This window comes from Mytilus californianus, unplaced genomic scaffold (genome assembly GCF_021869535.1).
Source record: "Mytilus californianus isolate M0D057914Y unplaced genomic scaffold, xbMytCali1.0.p SCAF_3, whole genome shotgun sequence".
NCBI classification, from domain to species: Eukaryota; Metazoa; Mollusca; class Bivalvia; order Mytilida; family Mytilidae; genus Mytilus; species Mytilus californianus.
In genome coordinates, this window is record NW_026262679.1 from 2279467 (window position 1) to 2302540 (window position 23074).

At 31.1% G+C, this 23074-nt stretch overlaps 1 protein-coding gene across 48 annotated transcripts in view; it reads right to left on the minus strand.

Annotated features, from left to right (window-relative positions):
* Nucleotides 1-23074, minus strand: part of LOC127733809 (band 4.1-like protein 4A) — a 95449-nt gene that overhangs the window by 46467 nt on the left and 25908 nt on the right. For 9 of the 48 annotated variants that reach the window (XR_007997169.1, XR_007997170.1, XR_007997168.1 and 6 more), the window contains 16 exons: nucleotides 22013-22094; nucleotides 21530-21610; nucleotides 19492-19605; nucleotides 18486-18548; nucleotides 17021-17134; nucleotides 16718-16750; nucleotides 16161-16277; nucleotides 15160-15228; nucleotides 13422-13502; nucleotides 12995-13117; nucleotides 11226-11268; nucleotides 10547-10633; nucleotides 9727-9782; nucleotides 8570-8641; nucleotides 5707-5808; nucleotides 2501-3533 (listed from right to left, as the gene is read on the minus strand). Coding sequence is in view for 43 of the 48 variants with exons in the window: in XM_052243170.1 (XP_052099130.1) it covers nucleotides 2501-3533; nucleotides 5707-5808; nucleotides 8570-8641; nucleotides 9727-9782; nucleotides 10547-10633; nucleotides 11226-11268; nucleotides 12995-13117; nucleotides 13422-13502; nucleotides 15160-15228; nucleotides 16161-16277; nucleotides 16718-16750; nucleotides 17021-17134; nucleotides 18486-18548; nucleotides 19492-19605; nucleotides 21530-21610; nucleotides 22013-22094 (2270 nt within the window). In the remaining 5 variants the exon portion in view is untranslated. Of the gene's footprint in view, nucleotides 1-2163; nucleotides 2219-2500; nucleotides 3534-5706; nucleotides 5809-8569; nucleotides 8642-9726; nucleotides 9783-10546; nucleotides 10634-11225; nucleotides 11269-12994; nucleotides 13118-13421; nucleotides 13503-15159; nucleotides 15229-16160; nucleotides 16278-16717; nucleotides 16751-17020; nucleotides 17135-18485; nucleotides 18549-19491; nucleotides 19606-21529; nucleotides 21611-22012; nucleotides 22095-23074 lie in introns of all 48 variants that reach the window. The other 39 variants (XM_052243176.1, XM_052243177.1, XM_052243184.1 and 36 more) reach the window with 21 other exon arrangements.

Consider the following 23074-nt stretch of genomic DNA (forward strand, 5'->3'; position numbering starts at 1 on the left):
TGGAAATTTATATCATAAAACAGAACTCAGGCAAATATTGAGGAACAGATGAATATGGACCCATCTGAAAGCCTCATAATATTTGTTGAATTCAATCAACTAGATTTTGTTAATGGTCAGCACTTTATATAACAGTATTGGGTCATAAAGCAATGCAGTTGTATCAAAATCATGTAAGTTTTATTAGACCTAATCTATATTTCTGAGTGCATGTGATTCATGTGACCTTTACCCATTCTATTGGCAGAGTGACAGTGCAGTCAGACTCAGTGTTATAATATATTGCTAATTATGTCCACAGATTTTTACCAACAAAGTTTTGTAGTGATGATGTTAAATGTATTGTTATAAGACTCTCCATATAAAACTATGTCATGCAGTTAATTATTACTATAGTTTTTACTCTCAATATGTTTATTGTTAAAGAAAGTCAAGTTTTAATCATTCACTGATATCAATGATGAAATGTTTACTTTCTTTACAGCTTCAGTTTTAGCCAAGATTAATGATTTTTATTCAACACAAAAGAACACATAACCTAGTACTATAAACTATAAAAGTCATTTAGATAAGAAATACAATAGGCGGTTTCATAAAAATTTATTTATGAATTTTCCATGAAAATCCATTCATTGATTTATGTAGAAAGGAGAGTTCTATCATATTGACAAAGTCTACAATTATTTTGGAAATCAAATGTAACAGTAGATAATTTGTCTTACAAAATTACCACTGTACATGCTGGGGTTTTGAACCCAAGACCTGTGGCAAAGTAAGCCACCACTAGGACACGGGAAGCAATGGTAAATTTTCCCAACCTCAAGAATCACAACACTATAGTGACAATATCCTCCTTCAAACCCATGCTTAACTCATTTTATTTTTTTTACTTGTTAAGGAGAGGTTTAAGAGTATTCGAATGGACAAACTAATGAACAGATTTTGTAATTCTGATCGGATATTGTTTTGTGTCTTATCGTTTGTAGTTGTGATTCTATCTTTTATTCGTATGTAAAAGTAAAGATAATTTATCACCCAGTTCATTGGTATGATTTTAGTTTAAAGCAACTATGTGCACAGGATTTATTTGTTTTACACAGTTTGATTTGGAAGAAAGGCCGACATAGTTAGTTGCACTATTACTAACACAATTCTATATTAATATTCTCGTAACTGTTATAAAATACATCAAATACTATAATTAGAAACCTAATCTTGATTTATATCCAATTTTTTCGAAATTTACCTGTGACGTTACTTTTTGTGGCATTGATCCATTCGTGTCAGAGACACACACTTCGTAATTCTATTAAGCTGTTTTTGTGTACTGTCCTAAATTATTTTAGTTATTCGTTGTTATTCTGTGGTTAACATGTCGAAATGTACTATTATATTATTTATTTATGTATTTCTCTGTCTTTGGTGTTTTTGCATTTATTTGTACTCTGTTCCCTTCATGTAATGTTGTCATTTTAGTGGTATATTTAACATTGCCATAAAGAGCGGAGGTTTGGCTAGCCACAACACCAGGTTCAACCCACCATTTTTCTTAAAATGTCCTGTACCAATTCAGGAATATGACAGTTGTTATTTAATAGTTCGTTTCTATGAATGTTGCATTGTTGTTTGTTTTTTGTTGCACTTCTGTGTTCTGTTATTTCGTTGTTTTCCTCTTATAGTCGATGTGTTTCCCTCGGTTTTAGTTTGCAACCCGGATTTGTTTTTTCTCAATCGATTTATGACTTTTGAACAGCGGTATACTACTGTTGCCTTTATTTACAGATCGCCAGATGTATACCCTAGTCACCATTAGGGGGAATAAACTAGCTTCTTCTAGATCTTACATGGCAGGGAACTCTATTATATGATGCCAAATAATTTTCCAATATAAAAATAAGAAGTTGTGGAATGATTGTTGATGAGACAACTTTCCCAAAGAGACCAAATGAAGAAAAGCTACTTTGATCTTTTACTGACAAATTCGACAATGTCATCCTAATTTTAAGACTGTAATATCTATTTTTAACAAATTAGTTGTTTCAACTTAAGTGTTTTTGGAGAAGATGTAAATAACTTATAGTTAACTTATTTATGTGTACTTTAATGAAGTAAATTAGTACTGATTAAATCAAACAGTTAGTATTTGGTGCCACTCAAACATACAACTTCAAAGAACAGTCGGCACTGTGTGAAGATAATTCAACGTGAAATTATTCCTCTGAAAACAGAACAAAGGTCAACTGTAACATGCAAGGTAATTAGAGAACTTTTGCAATGTGTTCCAATATTTTTTTCAGATGCATTAAATTTTTCTTAAATTGGATAAATAATTGCAAAATTTTGCTTGCAATACAAGAATATAATTGGTGACAGATTTTGAAATTATTTCTCAAGAATATTTCTATAAAAAAAGTACACCTCAATCTAAAATCTTTCCAACACCTTAAAAACAAAACTAACATCAAATAAGTATATATAAATAGTAAAGAAAATAACGTACCATTTGTGAATTTGGATTGTGTCCCCTAACCGAAGGAGGGTTTGGTCGATAATTTGAATCATTTGGACTATTGTACATTCTTCGTATACTATCTTGTGTAGCATACATGCCCCGAGAATCTTTTGGTGAACTGTACAACTTTTTAATGCTTTCTTGAGTTCCATATCCATGACTATAAACATTTGATGAGGGTTGATTACGATCAGGGGTCCTTTGATATGAGTAATTGGAATCAGTAGACACACCAGTGTTTTTAACTGAAGGCGAAAATTTCTGTGAGTATTCCTGAGATTTATCATCATTACCAAATTTATTTACAGTGTTAAAATTCTGTCTAATTGTAGTCTGATTTATTGTACTACCTGGGGACTGCTCTCTATTGTATGTGTTATAATTCCCTCTTTCAACAGACCTCCCTTGATTCATTTGACTATATGCCATTCCTTGAGATATTCTTTCAGGTGGTCCATAACCTCTAGACATAGGCCTCTCTGGAGTCCCTGGATTTCTTGTTTGTCTTTCTGGTGTTCCATACCCTCTAGACATAGGCCTCTCCGGAGTTCCTGCATTTCTTATTGGCCTTTCAGGAGTTCCTGAATGTCTTGTTTGTCTCTCAGGTGTACCTGATGATCCTCTAGTCATTGGTCTTTCAGGGGTTACTGAACCTTTAGTGGTTGGTCTTTCAGGAGTCCCTGAATTCCTAGAGGTCCTGTCAGCCAGAGAAGATTCATTGGGCCTTTCTGGGAGAGGTCTGTTAGAATAGTTTGTATATGAGGTTTGTTTCCCCTGATTATAGCCCTGATATCCATTAGACTGATTATTTGATGTTTGCCTGTAATCCTGTTTGTTCATGGGGGATAACTCAGTCCTACCCATGGGAGATAATCCAGTTCTGTACTGATCCTGTCTGTGTGAATTTGAAGTGTTGTGGTAATTATTGCTTTGATTTACTGGACTGAAAGCAGTCCTTTCATTTGATCGAGGCAGGGGTTGTCTAATAGTTCTCTCATTTGACTGGGAAAATGGTCCTTGTCTACAACAAATATAGAAACCAAAGATTTATAATGTAATAAACACAAATTCAGAACTTTTCAGTTTACTTAAAAATATTTGTTCATGTGTACTTGACTATATAACTGAACATACAAGTGTCAGATAGACCAAGTATTTATGAATATTAAAAAAAATTCCTAGCCACATGTAACTAATAAGCTTTAACTCTTATTGGAATCGAACATAATATTTGTTGTTTTGGTGAAAATATTTAACAGATGAAATTTTGGACACTGGAAAACATTAATATAATTATCATACTTTATAACATAAGTCATAACTTTATAAACAATAAATTCAAATAATGAAGCACACTATGAACCTGTGGGTATTTGGTTGATTCTCCTGTAACACTTCAGAAACTGTTAAAATTTACAATTAAAAAAAAAACAGAAAAATTTGCACATTAGGAAATTCAAAATAAAATTCTAATCACAGATATTTACAGATCTAAAAAGTTTTATAAAACGGTTAATGTATCAGTGATGATTAGTTTATGAGTAAAAGAAATTTCTTAATGTGTTATCTGTGAACACTTCCTTATAAAATTAGGAAAGGCTTTTTTCAAATTGTAATAAACTAATATTTTTTTCAACACCAGTATTTTGTTATTATAAAAGTGACTGCTATAAAAGACTTATTCTATCAAGAACTCATGTTGATGGCTTGCTGTGTCACTGAGGTGAAATCCACCCCTTTTTTTTTAATTCATATTCATTGATCATTCATGTTTGAAATACATCATCTACCAAATCTTATTACTTTGAAATAAGTTGAAAATAAAATTCCCATTATATACCACCTTGTCATAAAAAATCCAATCATTATTAGTATGATCTGAGAATGATTTGTTATAGAATGCACCAGACATTTTTACAACCACAGAATGCAAACAAATGATCTAAAACACACCCAAAAGTAAAATCTTCAAAAAACCTTTAATAATATCTTTAGGACAAAATAAACTGAAAATAAAACAGTACATTTTAATCAATATTAGCAATAAACATATGCTTAATTAAGCTTGTATTACACACTTAACATTTATGCAAAATACATACTAATGTTTCTATCAGATATTTGATTTCTAAATTATTCTCCATTAAAAAAATTTAATTATTTTTTAGGTTGCGATTTAAAAATATTTCACCTCGTTTGATTGAATCATCAAATATTGGTTTTGCAAGTGATTTATTCAATTGAAATTTGTAAGTAAAAATGTAAAACAAATATTACTTTTGATTTCTATTATGGACAAAGTTCAAAAATCATAAAAATTAACAAACCTTAAGTGAGGAAGCTCACATACCCCTTCTACCAAATATAAGGGGAAAAGCTTAAAGTGGCCTGATGGCATAGTTTTTCAGTTTACTTTAAGGCATGATTCATTTCTGTGATGATTTTAAACAGTAATGTTGTCTAACACAAATCTGTTTTTAATAACTTTGACCTTGACCTTAGCACAATTGAGTTCAAAAATAATAAGGATCATCATCTTATATGACAACATATTTTGCAACAGGAAATCGCTTTTCTGCACAAAATTTCATTTATTTCTAGTAGCTTTGACCTTGACCTTAAACAAAGTGACCTCAAATCCAATAGGGATATTTCTCTTATCAAATATAACCATACATCCAAGCAAGATTGTAATCCCATGAGTAGAAATTGTTTCAGTATCCAGGAAACCACTCTTCTGCACAAATTTTGGTCTATTTTTTTATATTAACATTGACCTTGCTCTTAGTCATAGCTATAGTGACCTCATAATCAATGACAATCTTTCTCTTATTATAAGTGATCATATATCCAAGTAAGGTTACTATCCAAATTAAGTAAAAACCCCTTGAAACTTAAATGACTGACAAACAGACAGACAGACAGATCAAAATCTATATACCCCCTGCTAGCATGGATATAATAAATTGTAGTAAGGTTGACTAGAGAGGGTTAATTATGAGAAAAATATAAAATAAATTACTTGGATAACAGTATTATCTATATTGTGCATCTAATTTAACTTTCCATCACAAATAATTTGTATATGAAAAATAATACAAATCTAGGATGTATTACAAATAAGAAAATATTGAATGTTATCATGTACTACAGTTTGAGATAATATCAGAGTTAATATATGGTGTACAGTTTACCTGTTAGAAGTAATAGATTCAAATACACTGTCGGACTCCTCTGATACTGCCTCGTTGTTTGTTTGTATGTTTGCCTGTGTGTCTGCTGTTTGTTGTGGTGTGCTGCACGGAAATCATATCAATATATTTGTGGATGATTTGTTACTGTGATTAATGTTTGTAATGGGATGACTTGTTTCCACTCTCTAATACATTTGTAATATTTCATACACAATTGAAAATGTTACTGTAACATGCAGTCATTTCAGAAAAAAAAATCATAAATTATCAACTGAAAGGGATTGTGAGCAGTTTAATTTTGGCTATTTTTTAGGCAAAAATTTGGTCTTAAAAATTAAACGAAGCAAAACTCACATGTGTAAGACCTATTATGTGGGAAACATCACAAAGATACTTATAAAAAGAATTCTGAATTTTCAAATGTTTAGATAGCAAAAAAAGTGTTAAAGAAGGCATATGAACTAACTTTACAATTCAATTACACACAACATATTTCTAAAACTTTGTAAAGTTAGCATGATCAGAGAATGGAAACAGATGTGGTTGTGATGCTGTGATTTATACAGTTATGAATATATATTTATATTATCTTGGTTATACTGTGAAACAGACAAGATATTGACAGAACTCAATTGTTACTAAAATTATTGCACCAGGAATCATTTACACACATTATTATCTTGATTATAAGAGTGTCAGTATTCGTAAGAAGGAAAATGGAGGTAAATACCCTACAAAATAGATCTTCATAGATGTGTAAATTATATAGACACACAACAAAAACTATTCAACTTTATTTTTCATCCTGCATGGAATTGTAAAAAGAAATGCATGAAAACAAATTACAATTTCAGGGGAGATAACTTCCATAGGATATAAAAAATAATAATGCTAATGTTATAGACAAAAATAATCTTAAGAAAAATTTCAAAATGTTAAAAGCTACAAGATATAAGAAAAATTTAAATATGATTTTTTTTTTGTTTAATCATTAATGAAAGTGAAATAGTGAAATAATAATTCGCTTTTAGCAGCCAATTTTGTTCAGTTTTGTCAAAATAAACTAAGAAACATCGCTGATGAATTATTCACTTGCAAGTGAATAATTCAGCCTCATTTAACCTGTATTCATGTGACCATCAATTTAACCCCTTAGCTGGAGATGAGTTTTGGTTGACTGATCGATCCACTAAAAACCATTCTTATAAAGGTAAAAACTAGATAAACATTCTATTTAACCTACAATATGAAATCAAACAGACCTAGACAAATCCAATTCCACATGTCGCTATCTATTTATATATATATTTATGTTTATATCGAGTTATATGACCATTTTAATAATTTGTATATACATTTTACAATGTTATAAACCAAATATAAGAATTTGAGTCAAATTGGTGAACAAGAATTTGAAAGCTAATGCCCCTTTAAGATCAATGAAACAAGAAAATTTAAAAACTATTCTTAAATAATACAGCTTTATAAAAACTTTGGAGCAGACTTGTTTCTCATTTGAATTTTGTCCGATTCTTACAAATACTAACACTTAATTTATAATATTAAGAAGGAATATAACAAAAGTTTCAGAACTTAGTTATTGAGCCAGCTTAGCATCTCATTATCAGACATGAATTTGTTATCTTATATTTACCGACTATAGAATACCTTTTATTTCTGTTTTTTTGCCATATATAATTTAGAACTTATGTAAACTTATTGTTACAAATCAAACGATCATCAAAATGTTTATTGATTTACTTTGTTTCTAATATAAATGAGATAAGTATCAATTCCCCTTGGTAATCAGATATTTTCAAATACTACGTATGTTGACAAAATGGGAACACTTATCAAGATATTTAACACTATGCAGTAGATAGGGTAATTCACTTATTAATAATAAGATTCATTAATTTTACAATAGGGTAATTCACTTATTAATAATAAGATTCATTAATTTTACAATAGGGTAATTCACTTATTAATAATAAGATTCATTAATTTTACAATAACTAAATCCATTTATTGTATTCTAATGAGATTTCTAGCTAAGCCTGATACAAAAATAATTGAATCATGCAAATAATTAAACAAGAGTGCACACGCTGAAATGTCTCGCCTTCTTTACTAATCATTGATATTATGTTGATAGTCCTAAATATAAAGCTTTATTACAACTGTCACATAAACTTAACATTAACCAAGTAAACTAAACATTGACCAATGAACCATGAAAATGAGGTCAAGGTCAGATGAACCATGCTAGGCAGGCATGTACAGCTAACAATTCTTCCATACAACAAATATAGTTGACCTATTGCTTATAGTTTAAGAAAAACAGACGAAAACACAAAAACTTAACACTGAGCAATGAACCTTGAAAATGAGGTCAAGGTCAAATAAAACCTGCGTGACTGACATATAGATCATAAAATATTTCCATACACCAAATATAGTTGAACTATTGCATATAGTATTAGAAAAAAAGACCAAAACTCAAAAACTTAACTTTGACCACTGAACCATGAAAATGAGGTCAAGGTAAGATGACACCTGCCAGCTAGACATGTACACCTTACAATCATTCCATACACCAAATATAGCTGACCTATTGCATGCAGTATTAGAAAGAAAGACCAAAACTCAAAAACTTAACTTTGACCACTGAACCATGAAAATGAGGTCAAGGTCAGATGACACCTGCAAGCCGGATCGCTATCCCTATGTCGAGCTTTCTGCGACAAAAGTCGCAGGCTCGACAAAAATCATTTAAAAACCAATTAACTGAATAAAATTAAACTTAAAAATGATCTGACTGGGTACTGTGAGTAGATTAAGTATGTTATGTCATATGACCTACCTTCTTCCTGTCTGCTGCTGGTGTTGACCTTGACTTCTCTGTTCTGTACTTCTTATGTTCATCACATTGCTTCTGTCAAAAAATTGTGTAAAGTAAACATACAGAAATGTGTATTTTTTTCCTGTGCAATAAAACAGTGTTTAAATATACTCTATGTTCCATTCTGCTCATGTTAATTTCCAACAACTTTAGGATTAAAGCTGCCTTCATTTGTGTCCTGTGCTTATTCCTGCAATGCTTTTCAAATCAGCATGTTTTACTGAACAAACATTCCAACCTTCACTGTATTCATACATGGAGAGTAATAAGTCACAAAGGTGGTAGCAGAGAGTGATCATCATTTAACATGGTAGCCAGTATTTTAAACAATCTAAAGGTACTAAAAGTATAATTGCATTCAAAAAATCTTTCTGAAAACACTGTTTTTCGTTTTAACTTTAAGAAAATTGTAAATTCTATCACAAACTTATTGCTAAAAAAAGCAAAATGACAGAGTAATATCTCACAATTTTCAATAAATACAGGAAGTGTCAATCGGATAATGACCAGTTGGTATGAAATGTCAACATTCATTCATATAGCAAAAATCTGTGAAGTGAATACAAGAAATCATTTTGTGTTTTTAAAATTATAATTCTTTTGTTATCTGATATGATAAGGTTCCATATTATATAAGGTTCCATATTATTTAAGATTCATTTTTTGCATATTATATGGTTCAAGATGAAACAAAATTCCACGAAACATCATGAATGATATTGGCACATAAACGTCATAGCTAAACATGACGTCACACAAATGAAAATGCACAAACAAGAGGCTATTTCATTCCTCGTACGATTCCTATTTGCATAATATTGTTTTATTTTTAATTCTATTACATTAATCGAACATTTGTGGATTCCAACAATTCAATATGGCGGCTCAAGACATGCCAATTGTAGATTTGACGGTTAATTTTAGCCAATGAAAAATATTGTTACATAAAAATTGCATTAGAATTCAAAGTCTTTAAACAGAGGGCTGATGCTAGATTTTAAGTCAACAATTCCTAAAAGATACTGGAATGTAAACCTCCAAACTATGATGTTCTGAATTCATGTAACAGTGTTACACATGAAGTTTTCTTAATAAAATGACCACAATCTAAGTATTACCTGTAATTCTGTCCAGGTGTTCCTGTCCTATGATCTGTGTTATTACTGTTGGATGTCTTAAAAATCACATAAAAAAACTATTAAAATTCAAGCAAAGATAATATAATTCAAACAAATTGTTAAAAATAACTTTCTGTTGCAAATCATATGTTAATGGCTGATCACCTAACGTCATTTTGAACCATTTATGAACTGTGAACATAGGAACCACAAAGCATAACAATATGGTCAATTTGATGTATATTTGAAAAAGGAACCAGTTCAGTTTCACATTATTTCTTAATTAAATGTACCATGCTTTAATAATTTTAAGCTTTATGCTCATAATGGCATAAATCATTTATTTTACATACATATAGTGTACTTTCTGTGTCTGTTTTTCTCTTTTTGTTTTGTTTTGTTTAAATATAAGCTTCAATTTCACCAACAATACTTAAGAGTTCAATACACTTATTTGTTCTCATTTTCATAGATATTAATTCTCTATGTGAGTTTTAAAGATATGATTCTACGAATTATTTATCAAAATTGAGAGAAATTGTAATATGTTATCCTTCTTATGTTGATACCTTGATCATTTCTAATCATTTTGTAAAGATAGTATAAAAGCCATGCATGTCTATGTTAAAATTAAAGCTGAATCTTAAAGATTAACAGATACCCTCCCCCTTTTAATCTGTAGAAGAAATAAAGTGCTATAATAAAATATTAGCAATATTTTTTTATATTAGTACCTCTACTAGTACTGTTATTGAGTAATAGAAGATTGTTTTAAATAATAGATTAAGATAGATATTACTGAAGAAGTCTGCTTTCAAACCTGATCAGAATGATTTGCGTCATCACGGCTCAATACAGTATCGTATGACGCTAGAGATATTGAATCTGGGTACCAAGGCTTAAAACCCTGTGTTGTAAATAAATACAGTATCTTATGAAACTAGAGATATTGAATCTGGGTACCAAGGCTTAAAACCCTATGTTGTTAATAAATACAGTATCTTATGAAACTAGATACATTGAATCTGGGTACCAAGGATTAAAACCCTGTTTTGTTAATAAATGGGAACAATAGATTTTGCAACAATTCATATTTTCTAAAATCAAATTACTGCGGAAGTGCTTTTCTTTGTATCAATTTTGTGGTTGTGAAAACATTGTAGGTTCATGGTTTCATGATAAGCACATTCAGACAATTGGAAAATGGTAATGAATTTAATGATTGGAAAGAATCACAAAATTCATGAAAATTTGTTTTCCACAAAATAAAATCCTTTCACAGTAACACAAATTTCTCAATTTCATAATTGTTTTTTTTCAATTCTTTTTCCATGAGTTGTTTCTATCATGACCTCAAAATTATCATGGTGTAAAATCCAAGTTAGTATCTTTCAATGTATTTTGTATTCTTTTTTTTTCACTTGAGGCAGCTTGATTACCACATTTTTGTAAAATAAAATATAAAATTGGAAGGAGAAAAAACATAACTTCTTCCTTACTTTTGATCTATCTCTCTGTTCATACAATGGATTTCTCTGGTTACTGAAAGTACAAAAGTAAACCTTCTGAATTACTCCCTATTAATTAGTAAGTCTATGTATATTGTATTTTTACCAAAAGAAGTTCAACATACTGTAATCCAGCTTATTTTGCAGATATTTGTTATCGTGTTTAGCTCTTTCTAGTCAATTTTCCTGTGATATGCTTCTGTGGCTTTCTAACTTTGTTGTCGTATTCATATTAGAGAAGGGCAAAGTTCGACATACAAATGATGACTTATATCCGTTGTGTAAACTAGCTGGTTTTCAGTATTCAGTGTTACATGTACATTTACATAACTGTATCTATTTATGGTAAGGTTGATTACTAAACAACCAAATTTCTGAAAGAGAACCTTCTCAGGTTTAGTTTCATTTCATAAACTGTTTTAAGAATGTTGAAAAAGCCTGAGACAGAAGATCTAACGGTCATTCTGAATGATTGAGGTTTAGTTTCATTTCATAAACTGTTTTAAGGATGTTGAAAAAGCCTGAGACAGAAGATCTAACGGTCATTCTGAATGATTGAGGTTTAGTTTCATTTCATAAACTGTTTTAAGAATGTTGAAAAAGCCTGAGACAGAAGATCTAACGGTCATTCTAAATGATTGAGGTTTAGTTTCATTTCATAAACTGTTTTAAGAATGTTGAAAAAGCCTGAGACAGAAGATCTAACGGTCATTCTAAATGATTGAGGTTTAGTTTCATTTCATAAACTGTTTTAAGGATGTTGTAAAATCCTGAGACAGAAGATCTAACGGTCATTCTGAATGATTGAGGTTTAGTTTCATTTCATAAACTGTTTTAAGGATGTTGTAAAAGCCTGAGACAGAAGATCTAACGGTCATTCTAAATGATTGAGGTTTAGTTTCATTCATAAACTGTTTTAAGAATGTTGAAAAAGCCTGAGACAGAAGATCTAACGGTCATTCTGAATGATTGAGGTTTAGTTTCATTTCATAAACTGTTTTAAGAATGTTGAAAAAGCCTGAGACAGAAGATCTAACGGTCATTCTAAATGATTGAGGTTTAGTTTCATTTCATAAACTGTTTTAAGAATGTTGAAAAAGCCTGAGACAGAAGATCTAACGGTCATTCTAAATGATTGAGGTTTAGTTTCATTTCATAAACTGTTTTAAGGATGTTGAAAAAGCCTGAGACAGAAGATCTAACGGTCATTCTAAATGATTGAGGTTTAGTTTCATTTCATAAACTGTTTTAAGGATGTTGTAAAAGCCTGAGACAGAAGATCTAACGGTCATTCTAAATGATTGAGGTTTAGTTTCATTTCATAAACTGTTTTAAGGATGTTGTAAAAGCCTGAGACAGAAGATCTAACGGTCATTCTAAATGATTGAGAGGAATGCAAAGTTATATCAATGAAATATCAAAGAAAGAATCAAAACAGCCAGAAATATTTTAACAGTAGACAAAATTCATAAACAACAATTTATTAAGAACTCAATGCCCATACTGGCCTCATGGTCCATATCAGCTGATGTAGATGAAAAATATTTTGTTATTAATTATGGTCATAAACTCGTACATAATATCAGAATGTTGTAAGTATATCATTTTTGTATATAATCATTGAGTATTTATGTAAATGCTTTAACAAATTAATAATGCATCTTGGTCAGGTGCAAACTGCTGGCATTGCATATCCTTATTAATTTTTTAAATATAAAGCTTATGTACATACAAATATATTGTCTATAACAATTACAAACCTGTAAGAATTTGTATCACTGTAGTAATGTTTCTGTCCTGCCTCCTGTAACAAGGAGGAGTAAGGGGGAGGTAAGTCAGCCTCACCAGAACTCTGAGGTAGATTGGCATTGTGGTCTGGTTCCCTGTAATATAAAGTTTTTAATCACAGGGAAGAGTAAGGCAGAGGTAGATGAGCCTCTGAAAAACTCAATAATGCTGTTTTTCACCTGTAAATGTATTTTTCATAATTTTAAAATTACTTATGGAAATATATTATTTCTTAGTAATAATTTTTCAATAAAGGAAGATATTTACAAGAAAAAATCATATGGAAGTTTGTTTGTCATGTTAAGATTCCAACCCTATTATAAATTACTTTTACATTACTTGAAGTTTGTCTTTAGCTCTTTATTAACAGATGCTGCTCGTAGGATAAAAATAAATTACCCATAGCTTTTTCTTTTAGGAGATCTGTATCTTTGCCTGGTATTTGGAGAATATTTCACCTTGAAAGGCTCTGCTTTGGTCCTAAAATATATGTAAAAAAAAATCAGCACTTGAAAAGGATCTGCTATGGCTTTGATGCATACCAGATTGCAATACTTAAGCATAACAACATTCAATTATAACTTTAGACTTATGGAAATTCTACATTTCTAGACATGAACTTTGAAGATTTTCATACATTGCACAAGTCATGTCTTCTTTGACTGTCCATGATGTTAAAATATTAAATCCCTGGGATGTGTTTTAGTTGATTTTAGTCTCTGATGCATGATTTTTTATTATTAATTGTTTTTGGCTTTTAACTAGCTGTCAATAACTGCGAGTACTCTCAAATCGTACTTTCTTATTAATTTGACCTGTTGATACTAATTGTAATGCTTTTTTGTTATTTAATGTTTACTTATTCAGGGTTATATCTGGTCTATATACCAGCTTTGGTAAGTGTTTATTATTACTATAAATTTTCACTTCTTCGTACTAGGAATATCAAAATTATTTATTTTGTAAAAATATTTCCTTTCTCCATTTGAACTGTACATGTATACCTAACAACAAAATTATTTTCATTTACCTATGTTTAAAGTAATTGCAAATGGCTGATATTTTTGTTCAAGCATATTGTTTTTCTTAAATTCTTTAACATTTCACAGTGGTATAACATGTTACTTTAATTATTCTTCTCTTAGTTTATTTATTTTGTATTTACATTGTATCATAGATCAAATTTATTTGTTCAGTGTATGTTCACTGGTGTTAATATGTCTTTTGATTGAGTTAAGCCATTTCAATTGATATTTTATAGTGTGTCTTTCTATGTTGTGATGTTACACTATTGTTTCAGATAAGGGTGAAGGTTTTGTACCATTAAAACTTTTAAACCTGCTGCAATTGTTTGCACCTGTCCTAAGTCAGGAATCTGATGTTCAGTAGTTGTCGTTTGTTGATGTGGTTCATAAGTGTTTCTCGTTTCTCATTTTTTATATAGATTAGACAAAACTTTAATTGGCTATTTTCATATTACCGACTTTTGACTCCGGATTATATAATTTGTCAACTGGTTACCTTGGACATCATGGTACCAAGTCAAGTAAGAGCAAGCTAAAGAAGTAAAACCAAGCTTTCAATTGGTACAATTTTGGGGGAAAATTACCTGCTTAACATTTTTTTTTTCACTACAAAATCATCGGAAAACAGTAAACTTTCCCCTCAAATAACATCGATTATATGTTTGATTTGACTTATTTTGGTCGCTCTTACTTGACCGAGTACCATGATGTCCAAGGTAACCAGTCGACAAATTATATAATTCGGAGTCAAAAGTCGGTAATATGAAAATAGTCTATTGGTTATGGGGCAGAAGAATGGTCCAAATAACATCAGCACAGACTGACAAACATAATGCCCCTACTACTATAGGTGTGGTCAAGTAAATATTATTATCTGTATATAATGGCTAGTTTAATTGGGAATCTCTTCAATTTTCATGGGAACAATTTTGGTTTGAAGGTCAATAATGTATTAACATAAATGATAAAGGATCAAAATTCAGTTGACTAAATCATTTTATGAACAGCCAAATCAAAGTGCTTTGAACAACAGAACCGGTCACTTCTGAAACAGTATGCTCTATCAAAGGACTATTAATATTTTTGAAACAGTCATAAAGTTATATACTTACTCTACTTGTACAAATGGTATATCTCTTAGTTGTTCTACTGACATTCCCTCAGTGTCCACTAAGTTATACCTTTGAAAAGAATTTTTTTTAGCAATACAAATTAAAAAGTCATAATTAATTTGTTTTTGTTTGTTTTTAATTTAAAATAACAGTGTATAAAAAAAAAATTCCACTATGATTTATAAATACAAGAAAATCATTTAGTGAAGGTCTCTAATTGGATCAAGATTAGGATTGAACGACTTAGTAACATTTCACAAGGACTGAAGTGGAACTTTCAAATTTTCCAATGAAACACTCATCAAAATTTTTATATATCTGCTATTTGTAGTATTATATAATATATAAGTATTAACAGTTGTTTGGTTGTTCCTTCAGATTTAGTCCACCTTGTACTAGAAAGTCATACTCACTTGAAATGTTCTCGGAATTCCTCTGGAAGTCGTTTGGTTGTTCCTTCAGATTTAGTCCACCTTGTACTAGAAAGTCATACTCACTTGAATTGTTCTCGGAGTTCCTCTGGAAGTCGTTTGGTTATTCCTTCAGATTTAGTTCTCCTTGTACTAGAAAGTCATACTCACTTGAAATGTTCTCGGAGTTCCTCTGGAAGTCGTTTGGTTGTTCCTTCAGATTTAGTCCATCTTGTACTAGAAAGTCATACTCACTTGAAATGTTCTCAGAGTTCCTCTGGAGGTTGTTTTATTGTTCCTGGAGATTTAGTTTTCCTTGTACTAGAAAGTCATACTCACTTGAAATGTTCTCCGAGTTCCTCTGGAGGTCGTTTGGTTGTTCCTTCAGATTTAGTCCACCTTGTACTAGAAAGTCATACTCACTTGAAATGTTCTCGGAGTTCCTCTGGAGGTCGTTTGGTTGTTCCTTCAGATTTAGTCCACCTTGTACTAGAAAGTCATACTCACTTGAAATGTTCTTGGAGTTCCTCTGGAGGTCGTTTGGTTGTTCCTGGAGATTTAGTTCTCCTTGTATTAGAAAGTCATACTCACTTGAAATGTTCTCGGAGTTCCTCTGGAGGTCGTTTGGTTGTTCCTGGAGATTTAGTTCTCCTTCTTCTCCTTCTCTTGGCATCTCCAGTCGGAGCTGAGTTAATAGAAGGTATGGACCTACAAAATGAATGTACACTTTGAATAATAAGTACATAACAGCTTTATTTTTGAAAAAAAAGTTAAATTAACAAGCAAGAGGTTCTTTATATTCTGTTTAAATCAAATTGAAAGATATAATGATTAAAAAAAATGTGTTCAAATGTTTGAAAATGTCATTATGTTTTTCTGCATTCTATCTAAGAAAAAATACAGTCAGTTACCCTCTATGAAAATGTCTTTTTCCTATTTCTTATGTACATTTAGGGGCCAGCTGAAAGAGGTTTCCGGGTGCGGGAGTTTCTCGCTGCATTGAAGACCCATTGGTGGCCTTCGGCTGTTGTCTGCTCTATGGATGGGTTGTTGTCTCTTTGACACATTCCCCATTTTCATTCTCAATTTTATTACCTTATACATATATGTAGTTAAAATCACATTTCATGATAAAATTAAATTCTTACCCATTCATATGAGTTTCCTTATTTGGTAAGTACCTAAGGATGTAAATATATAATATTAGTAAAAAAATCTGCAAAATTCCACAAGGACTTAATAAAAATAATTTTGAAAAATTAAAGAAATTCTCTACAAAAAATGTTTTCAAAATAAAAAGTAACTCTACATTGATTCAATTCATTGTGAAACTCAATAAGACATATTTTACTTGAAATTTTGTCACAGTATACTGTATTATATTTCATTATTATTATTTCTTTTGTCATTTTTAAAATTCTATATTATTTATTTGAAGTGAGTGATTTTACCCCTCCATGGCGTCCTTCCATTGAGATTCAAACCAGTCTCCAGAACTTTTAGGACGTCTATGCCTAGACCGGACAGGCGAAACATCAGATTCACTGCCACTGTCTACTTCTCTTCTAAAAATATCAAATACTATACTATAAACCAACTTATTTTTGTCAGCTATTTATTTTTGCAAATTTTACTCAAATAAAAAATAGTTATGATAATATCAACCTTGGATCTTCTCTATAATAAATCCATCAACAAAGTTAGGAAACCAGGAAACTTAAATTAGAGTTACATATGAAAACAAGAATGTGTCCATGGTACACGGATGCCCCACTCGCACAATCATTTTCTATGTTCAGTAGACCGTAAAATTGGGGTCAAAACTCTAATTTGGCATTAAAATTAGAAAGATCATATCATGGGGAACATGTGTACTAAGTTGTGTATTAAGTTTCAAGTTGATTGGACTTCAACTTCATCAAAAACTACAACCAATTTTTGATAATGGGATCCAAAATCTAAATACACTTAGATTCAGCATATTAAAGAACCCCACATATTCAATTTTTGTTGAAATCAAATAAAATTTAATTCTGGACCCGATTTGGACCAACTTGAAAACTGGACCCAAAATTAAATATTTAAATACATGTTTAGATTCAGCATATCAAAGAACCCAATATATTCAATTTTTGTTAAAATCAAACTTATATTAATTTTGGACCCTTTGGACCTCAATGTGGACCAATTCGAAAATGGGGCCCAAAATCCAAAATCTAAATACATGATTAGATTCAGCTTATTAAAGAACCCCAAGAATTCAAGACTTCAAGAATTCAAACCCCATTGAAAATGGTCAAGAAGTAAGGAATATAAAAAAGTATTAGAAAAGTATTGTTTTTGGCCCCTTTTTCCTAAATGATTAGGGCCATAACCCCCAAAATCAATCCTTATCTTCCTTTTTTTGGAAAATTGTGGTACAATTTCATAGAGATCCATAGACTTATACTCAAATTATTGTCCAGAAATCAGAAAATCCTAGGGTTTTTTCTTTGCCCATTTTTCCTAAACGGTTAGGGCCATAACCCCTCAAAATCAATCCCAACCTTCCTTTTTTGGAACCTTGCGGTACAATTCCATAGAGATCAATAGACTTATACTCAACTTATTGTCCAGAAACCAGAAAATCCTTGTTTTTTTTTGGCTCCCAATTCCTAAACGATTTGGACCGTAACCCCTAAAATTAATCAGTACCTTACTTTTGTGGTATTGAACCTTGTTGTACAATTTCATAGAGATCCTTACATTCATACTCGTTATTGCCTGGAAACCAAATGTCTTCTGACAACGACAACGAGGACGACATCACCATATTATTACACATCCACAAATTTTTGCAGTCGTATAAACACAATATAAAACCTTTTTTTCGCTAGAACAATATTTTACCTTATTTTTCAGAAAACAATATTTTACCTTATTCTCCTAGAGAATGAGACATCACTTTCATTATCTGATCCTTTATTTTTAGGAAAATATCTGAAAAAAATCATATAATTACTCAATAGAAAATGAAAGGATATGGAGTAAATGTACATGGGACAAAATCGCACACAATACATAGAAAACATAGAAAATTATCAATGAACAGGGCTTTAATTCCTGTTCTTGATCTTGACAGTTGATGTAGGGTCTTCAACAATGAACAAATCATTCATACCCTACAACAAGGTCAAATACATGCATATTCAAAATGTTTATGAAATTCAAATTTTAATAGCAGCACAAATGTTTTGTTAATAAAGCATAACTTAGGAAATATATGAGTTATGTATTAAAGAAATTTTGGTTCATTTTCCTTTACATTTTGCTTTGGAAATGTGAATGAAATGAACAAAAGCAGGACTTAAAATCTAACTACATGTATATCCACAAAATTTAAGAGCTGCAAGAGAGTATGAATGAGAAAAGAACTGGTTTCGTATCTGGTATTTGTAAATAGTTATAACAGACACAAACATGTTGTAATACATATATATATAGGAAAAAAATAAGACTGAAAATGCACTAAATATTTATACCCAGTTTCTGGTGGGGTTTGTGTTGCTTAGTCTTTGGTTTTCTATGTATTTGTGTACTGTTGTCTGTTTGTCTTTTTCTTTTTTAGCCATGGCATTGTCAGTTTATTTTCTACTTATGAGTTTGAATGTCCCTTTGGTATCCTTCGCCTCTCTTTTTATATTCAATATGAATAATCATATTTTGCCGTTAAAGACATCAAATTGTTTCAGCCTTATTATTTTTCTATTTTATGCACAGGGTGGACAAAACAGTATCTTCTAATGACCTCTATTCCTGGATGTTTAAATCTATTGTCAGAATGTAAAAAGTTGTTCTTTCTTCTGTAGATGGTAATTGAGGAAATTTAACTTTCAGAGTGGCATCCCAGGTTACCACTTAGTTTACTTATGTACAGACTTACTTTCTCCGATGGCCACTTTCTGTATCACTGCCTTGACCTTGGGACTTTTTGGGAAATTTATTGGCATCACTATACATGGAAACAGGGGAATCCCGACCAGATGTGTATAAACCACTGAAAAACAAAGCATGTATATAGAAACAGGGAAATCCCTACCAGATGTGTATAAACCACTGAAAAACATAGCATGTATATAGAAACAGGGAAATCCCTACCAGATGTGTATAAACCACTGAAAAACATAGCATGTATATAGAAACAGGGAAATCCCGACCAGATGTGTATAAACCACTGAAAAACATAGCATGTATATAGAAACAGGGAAATCCCTACCAGATGTGTATAAACCACTGAAAAACATAGCATGTATATAGAAACAGGGAAATCCCGACCAGATGTGTATAAACCACTGAAAAACATAGCATGTATATAGATACAGAGGAATTGGCCCAGATGTGTATAATCCACTGAAAAACATAGCATGTATATAGATACAGAGGAATTGGGCCAGATGTGTATAAACCACTGAAAAACATAGCATGTATATAGATACAGAGGAATTGGCCCAGATGTGTATAATCCACTGAAAAACATAGCATGTATATAGATACAGAGGAATTGGGCCAGATGTGTATAATCCACTGAAAAACATAGCATGTATATAGATACAGAGGAATTGGCCCAGATGTGTATAATCCACTGAAAAACATAGCATGTATAAAGATACAGAGGAATTGGGCCAGATGTGTATAATCCACTGAAAAACATAGCATATATATAGATACAGAGGAATTGGGCCAGATGTGTATAATCCACTGAAAAACATAGCATGTATATAGATACAGAGGAATTAGCCCAGATGTGTTTAATCCACTGAAAAACATACCATATATATAGATACAGAGGAATTGGGCCAGATGTGTATAATCCACTGAAAAACATAGCATGTATATAGAAACAGGGGAATCCCTACCAGATGTGTATAATCCACAGAAAAACATAGCATGTATATAGAAACAGGGGAATCCCAACCAGATGTGTATAATCCACTGAAAAAACAGCATATATATAGAAACAAGTGAATCCCTACCAGATGTGTATAATCCACTGAAAAACATACCATATAAATAGAAACAGGGGAATCCCAACCAGATGTGTATAATCCACTAAAAAAACATAGCATACATATAGAAACAGAGGCATTCTAGTTAGGTATATACATGGAAACAGGGGAATCCTGACCAGATGTGTATAAACCACTGAAAAACATAGCATATATATAGATACAGAGGAATTGGCCCAGATGTGTTTAATCCACTGAAAAACATACCATATATATAGATACAGAGGAATTGGGCCAGATGTGTATAATCCACTGATAAACATACCATATATATATAAGCAGAGGCATTCTAGTTAGGTATATACAATCTACCATGTAATTCTGTCAATTTAATTTTTTAATTTGCATATAAATGGAACCTATCAAATATGATAGGTAGAGAATTAATATATATCCAAAACTTATACATGAGACTGCACAAGCCAATTTGAAAAAAAATTGTAAAAAATGCACAAAAAATTGAAACAGTGCACTCATGGAAAGATTCCATATCTAACTCAGATACAACAATATAAATAATAATGCACAATATTAAAATGTTGATGGAAGTTGTCATTCATGGCTTGTAATATTGGGTACCAAACTCGTAAGGCCAAATGAAGTAAATTCTGTAGTTACATTTCAAGTGGAAAACCAGATTCTACTGATACCTTACATGTAATATAATGTATCTCTTCTATCAAATGAAGACATTTTATATCTTACTGTTTCCATTGGTAAAATCTATGTAGCATGAACATATATATATAGTAGATTAAGCACCTACTTACTACAAAATGAAATATGACAATATAGTACCACAAAATGAAATGTGAGAACTTTATAAATATACATACAAACTCTGGGCAGAAAATAAAGGCTGTGAAATTAGAAACAGAGGTAACTCTTTGTAAATCTGTATTTATGATAACTTACACATCTGTGTTCACTTCCCATGGTGCAGACCTGGTACTCTTTGGAGACCCATGTAATTCTGGTAAAGATCTATGCCTAGGCCTTAAACAACAAAACATGAAAATCAATGAACAAATCATTTGAAAATTTTGTTCCAAAAATTATACACAAACCTGAATTTTTTTTTTTTTTAAATATACACTTATATTCATAGCAGACGAAAAATGGTTAAAAAAAATAGAAATAAAAAACACCTCTTCAATTTTTTTTTTTGGTTCTTAATAAGGTGATTTATACAAGGAATGCATGTACAATTGTATTGTGCTGTACATAATTAACATAGAGTGAGCAGAGTGAAAAAGAGTTAAAATGTGTGAATGAACATGTCAAAATATGTAATGCCCGAAAGGTCCCTGTGATTAGGAAAATGAAGATTTGTATTTGTACATCATGTTTTTTATCTATTTTGATAGGTTCTCTCTGGTTATGACTAAAAGTACTCACCCTTTGACATATTCTGGAGCTGCTACCATGGAAACAGATCTGTCATTTTGCATATATGGTAATCCATCTGAAGAAAGCTGAGCTAAAAATAAGTTAGTTGTTATCATTTAGATGGTTAAAAATCAATGACTTTTCAAACATTTGTATTCTACACAAGGAATGATGATTGATCAGGTTGTTATTAAAAGAACAAATTTGACCATCTTTTACTTTAGGAGTCCAAACCCATATAGAGGTATACTAAACTTAACATCACCAGTAACATAAATATAACCCAAGCCCAAACACTAGCCATAACCCTAAATCTAACCCTAGTCAAAACCATAAAACTAATCTCTACCTAACCCTTACCCTGAAGTACAGGGATTTTAAGGGAATAAGATACAGTTTTGATCCCACGGTTTTTGACAACAATTTCCAAATACCCTGCACAATATCATCAGACCGGAACAAAATTTGAACTTGATCTGCAACTTGTCAAGATAAAACTATATATTAAGTATCAAATCAATATCTTCAAGCATGACGAAAAAAAGTGTGGAAAACTGATTATTTGGTTGAATTTTCCAAGTCCGAGGACCATAACTCTGCACAAAAATCAGACAGGAACAAAATTCGAACTTGATCTGTAACTTGTCATGATAAAACTATATACCAAATATCAAATCAATATCTGCAAGCATGAAGAAAAAAGTGTGGAAAACTGATTTGCCAGATTGACAGATGGAAGAACAGACAGACAGACGGAGTGCAAACCTAAAGTCCTCTTCGACTTCGTCGGTAGGTTAATGAAAATATAACTTCATGTGCTACTTTTAAAGATAAATGGGGACAATACACATAAATTGGTTAAAAGAAACTCTTATCTGTTCATGAAAACATTTGGATGGTTATCATTATTGATAAAACAGTAGAAAAATGTGTGGTTAAAATAGTCAAATAAAAATACTCCATTTATTTAACTGGAACTATTTCCCCTCAATCTTACACTTCTCTCATGCTATTGTGTCCATTTCTAATTTCATTAAAAAAAGTATATATTTTTTTTGTTTCGTTAAAATG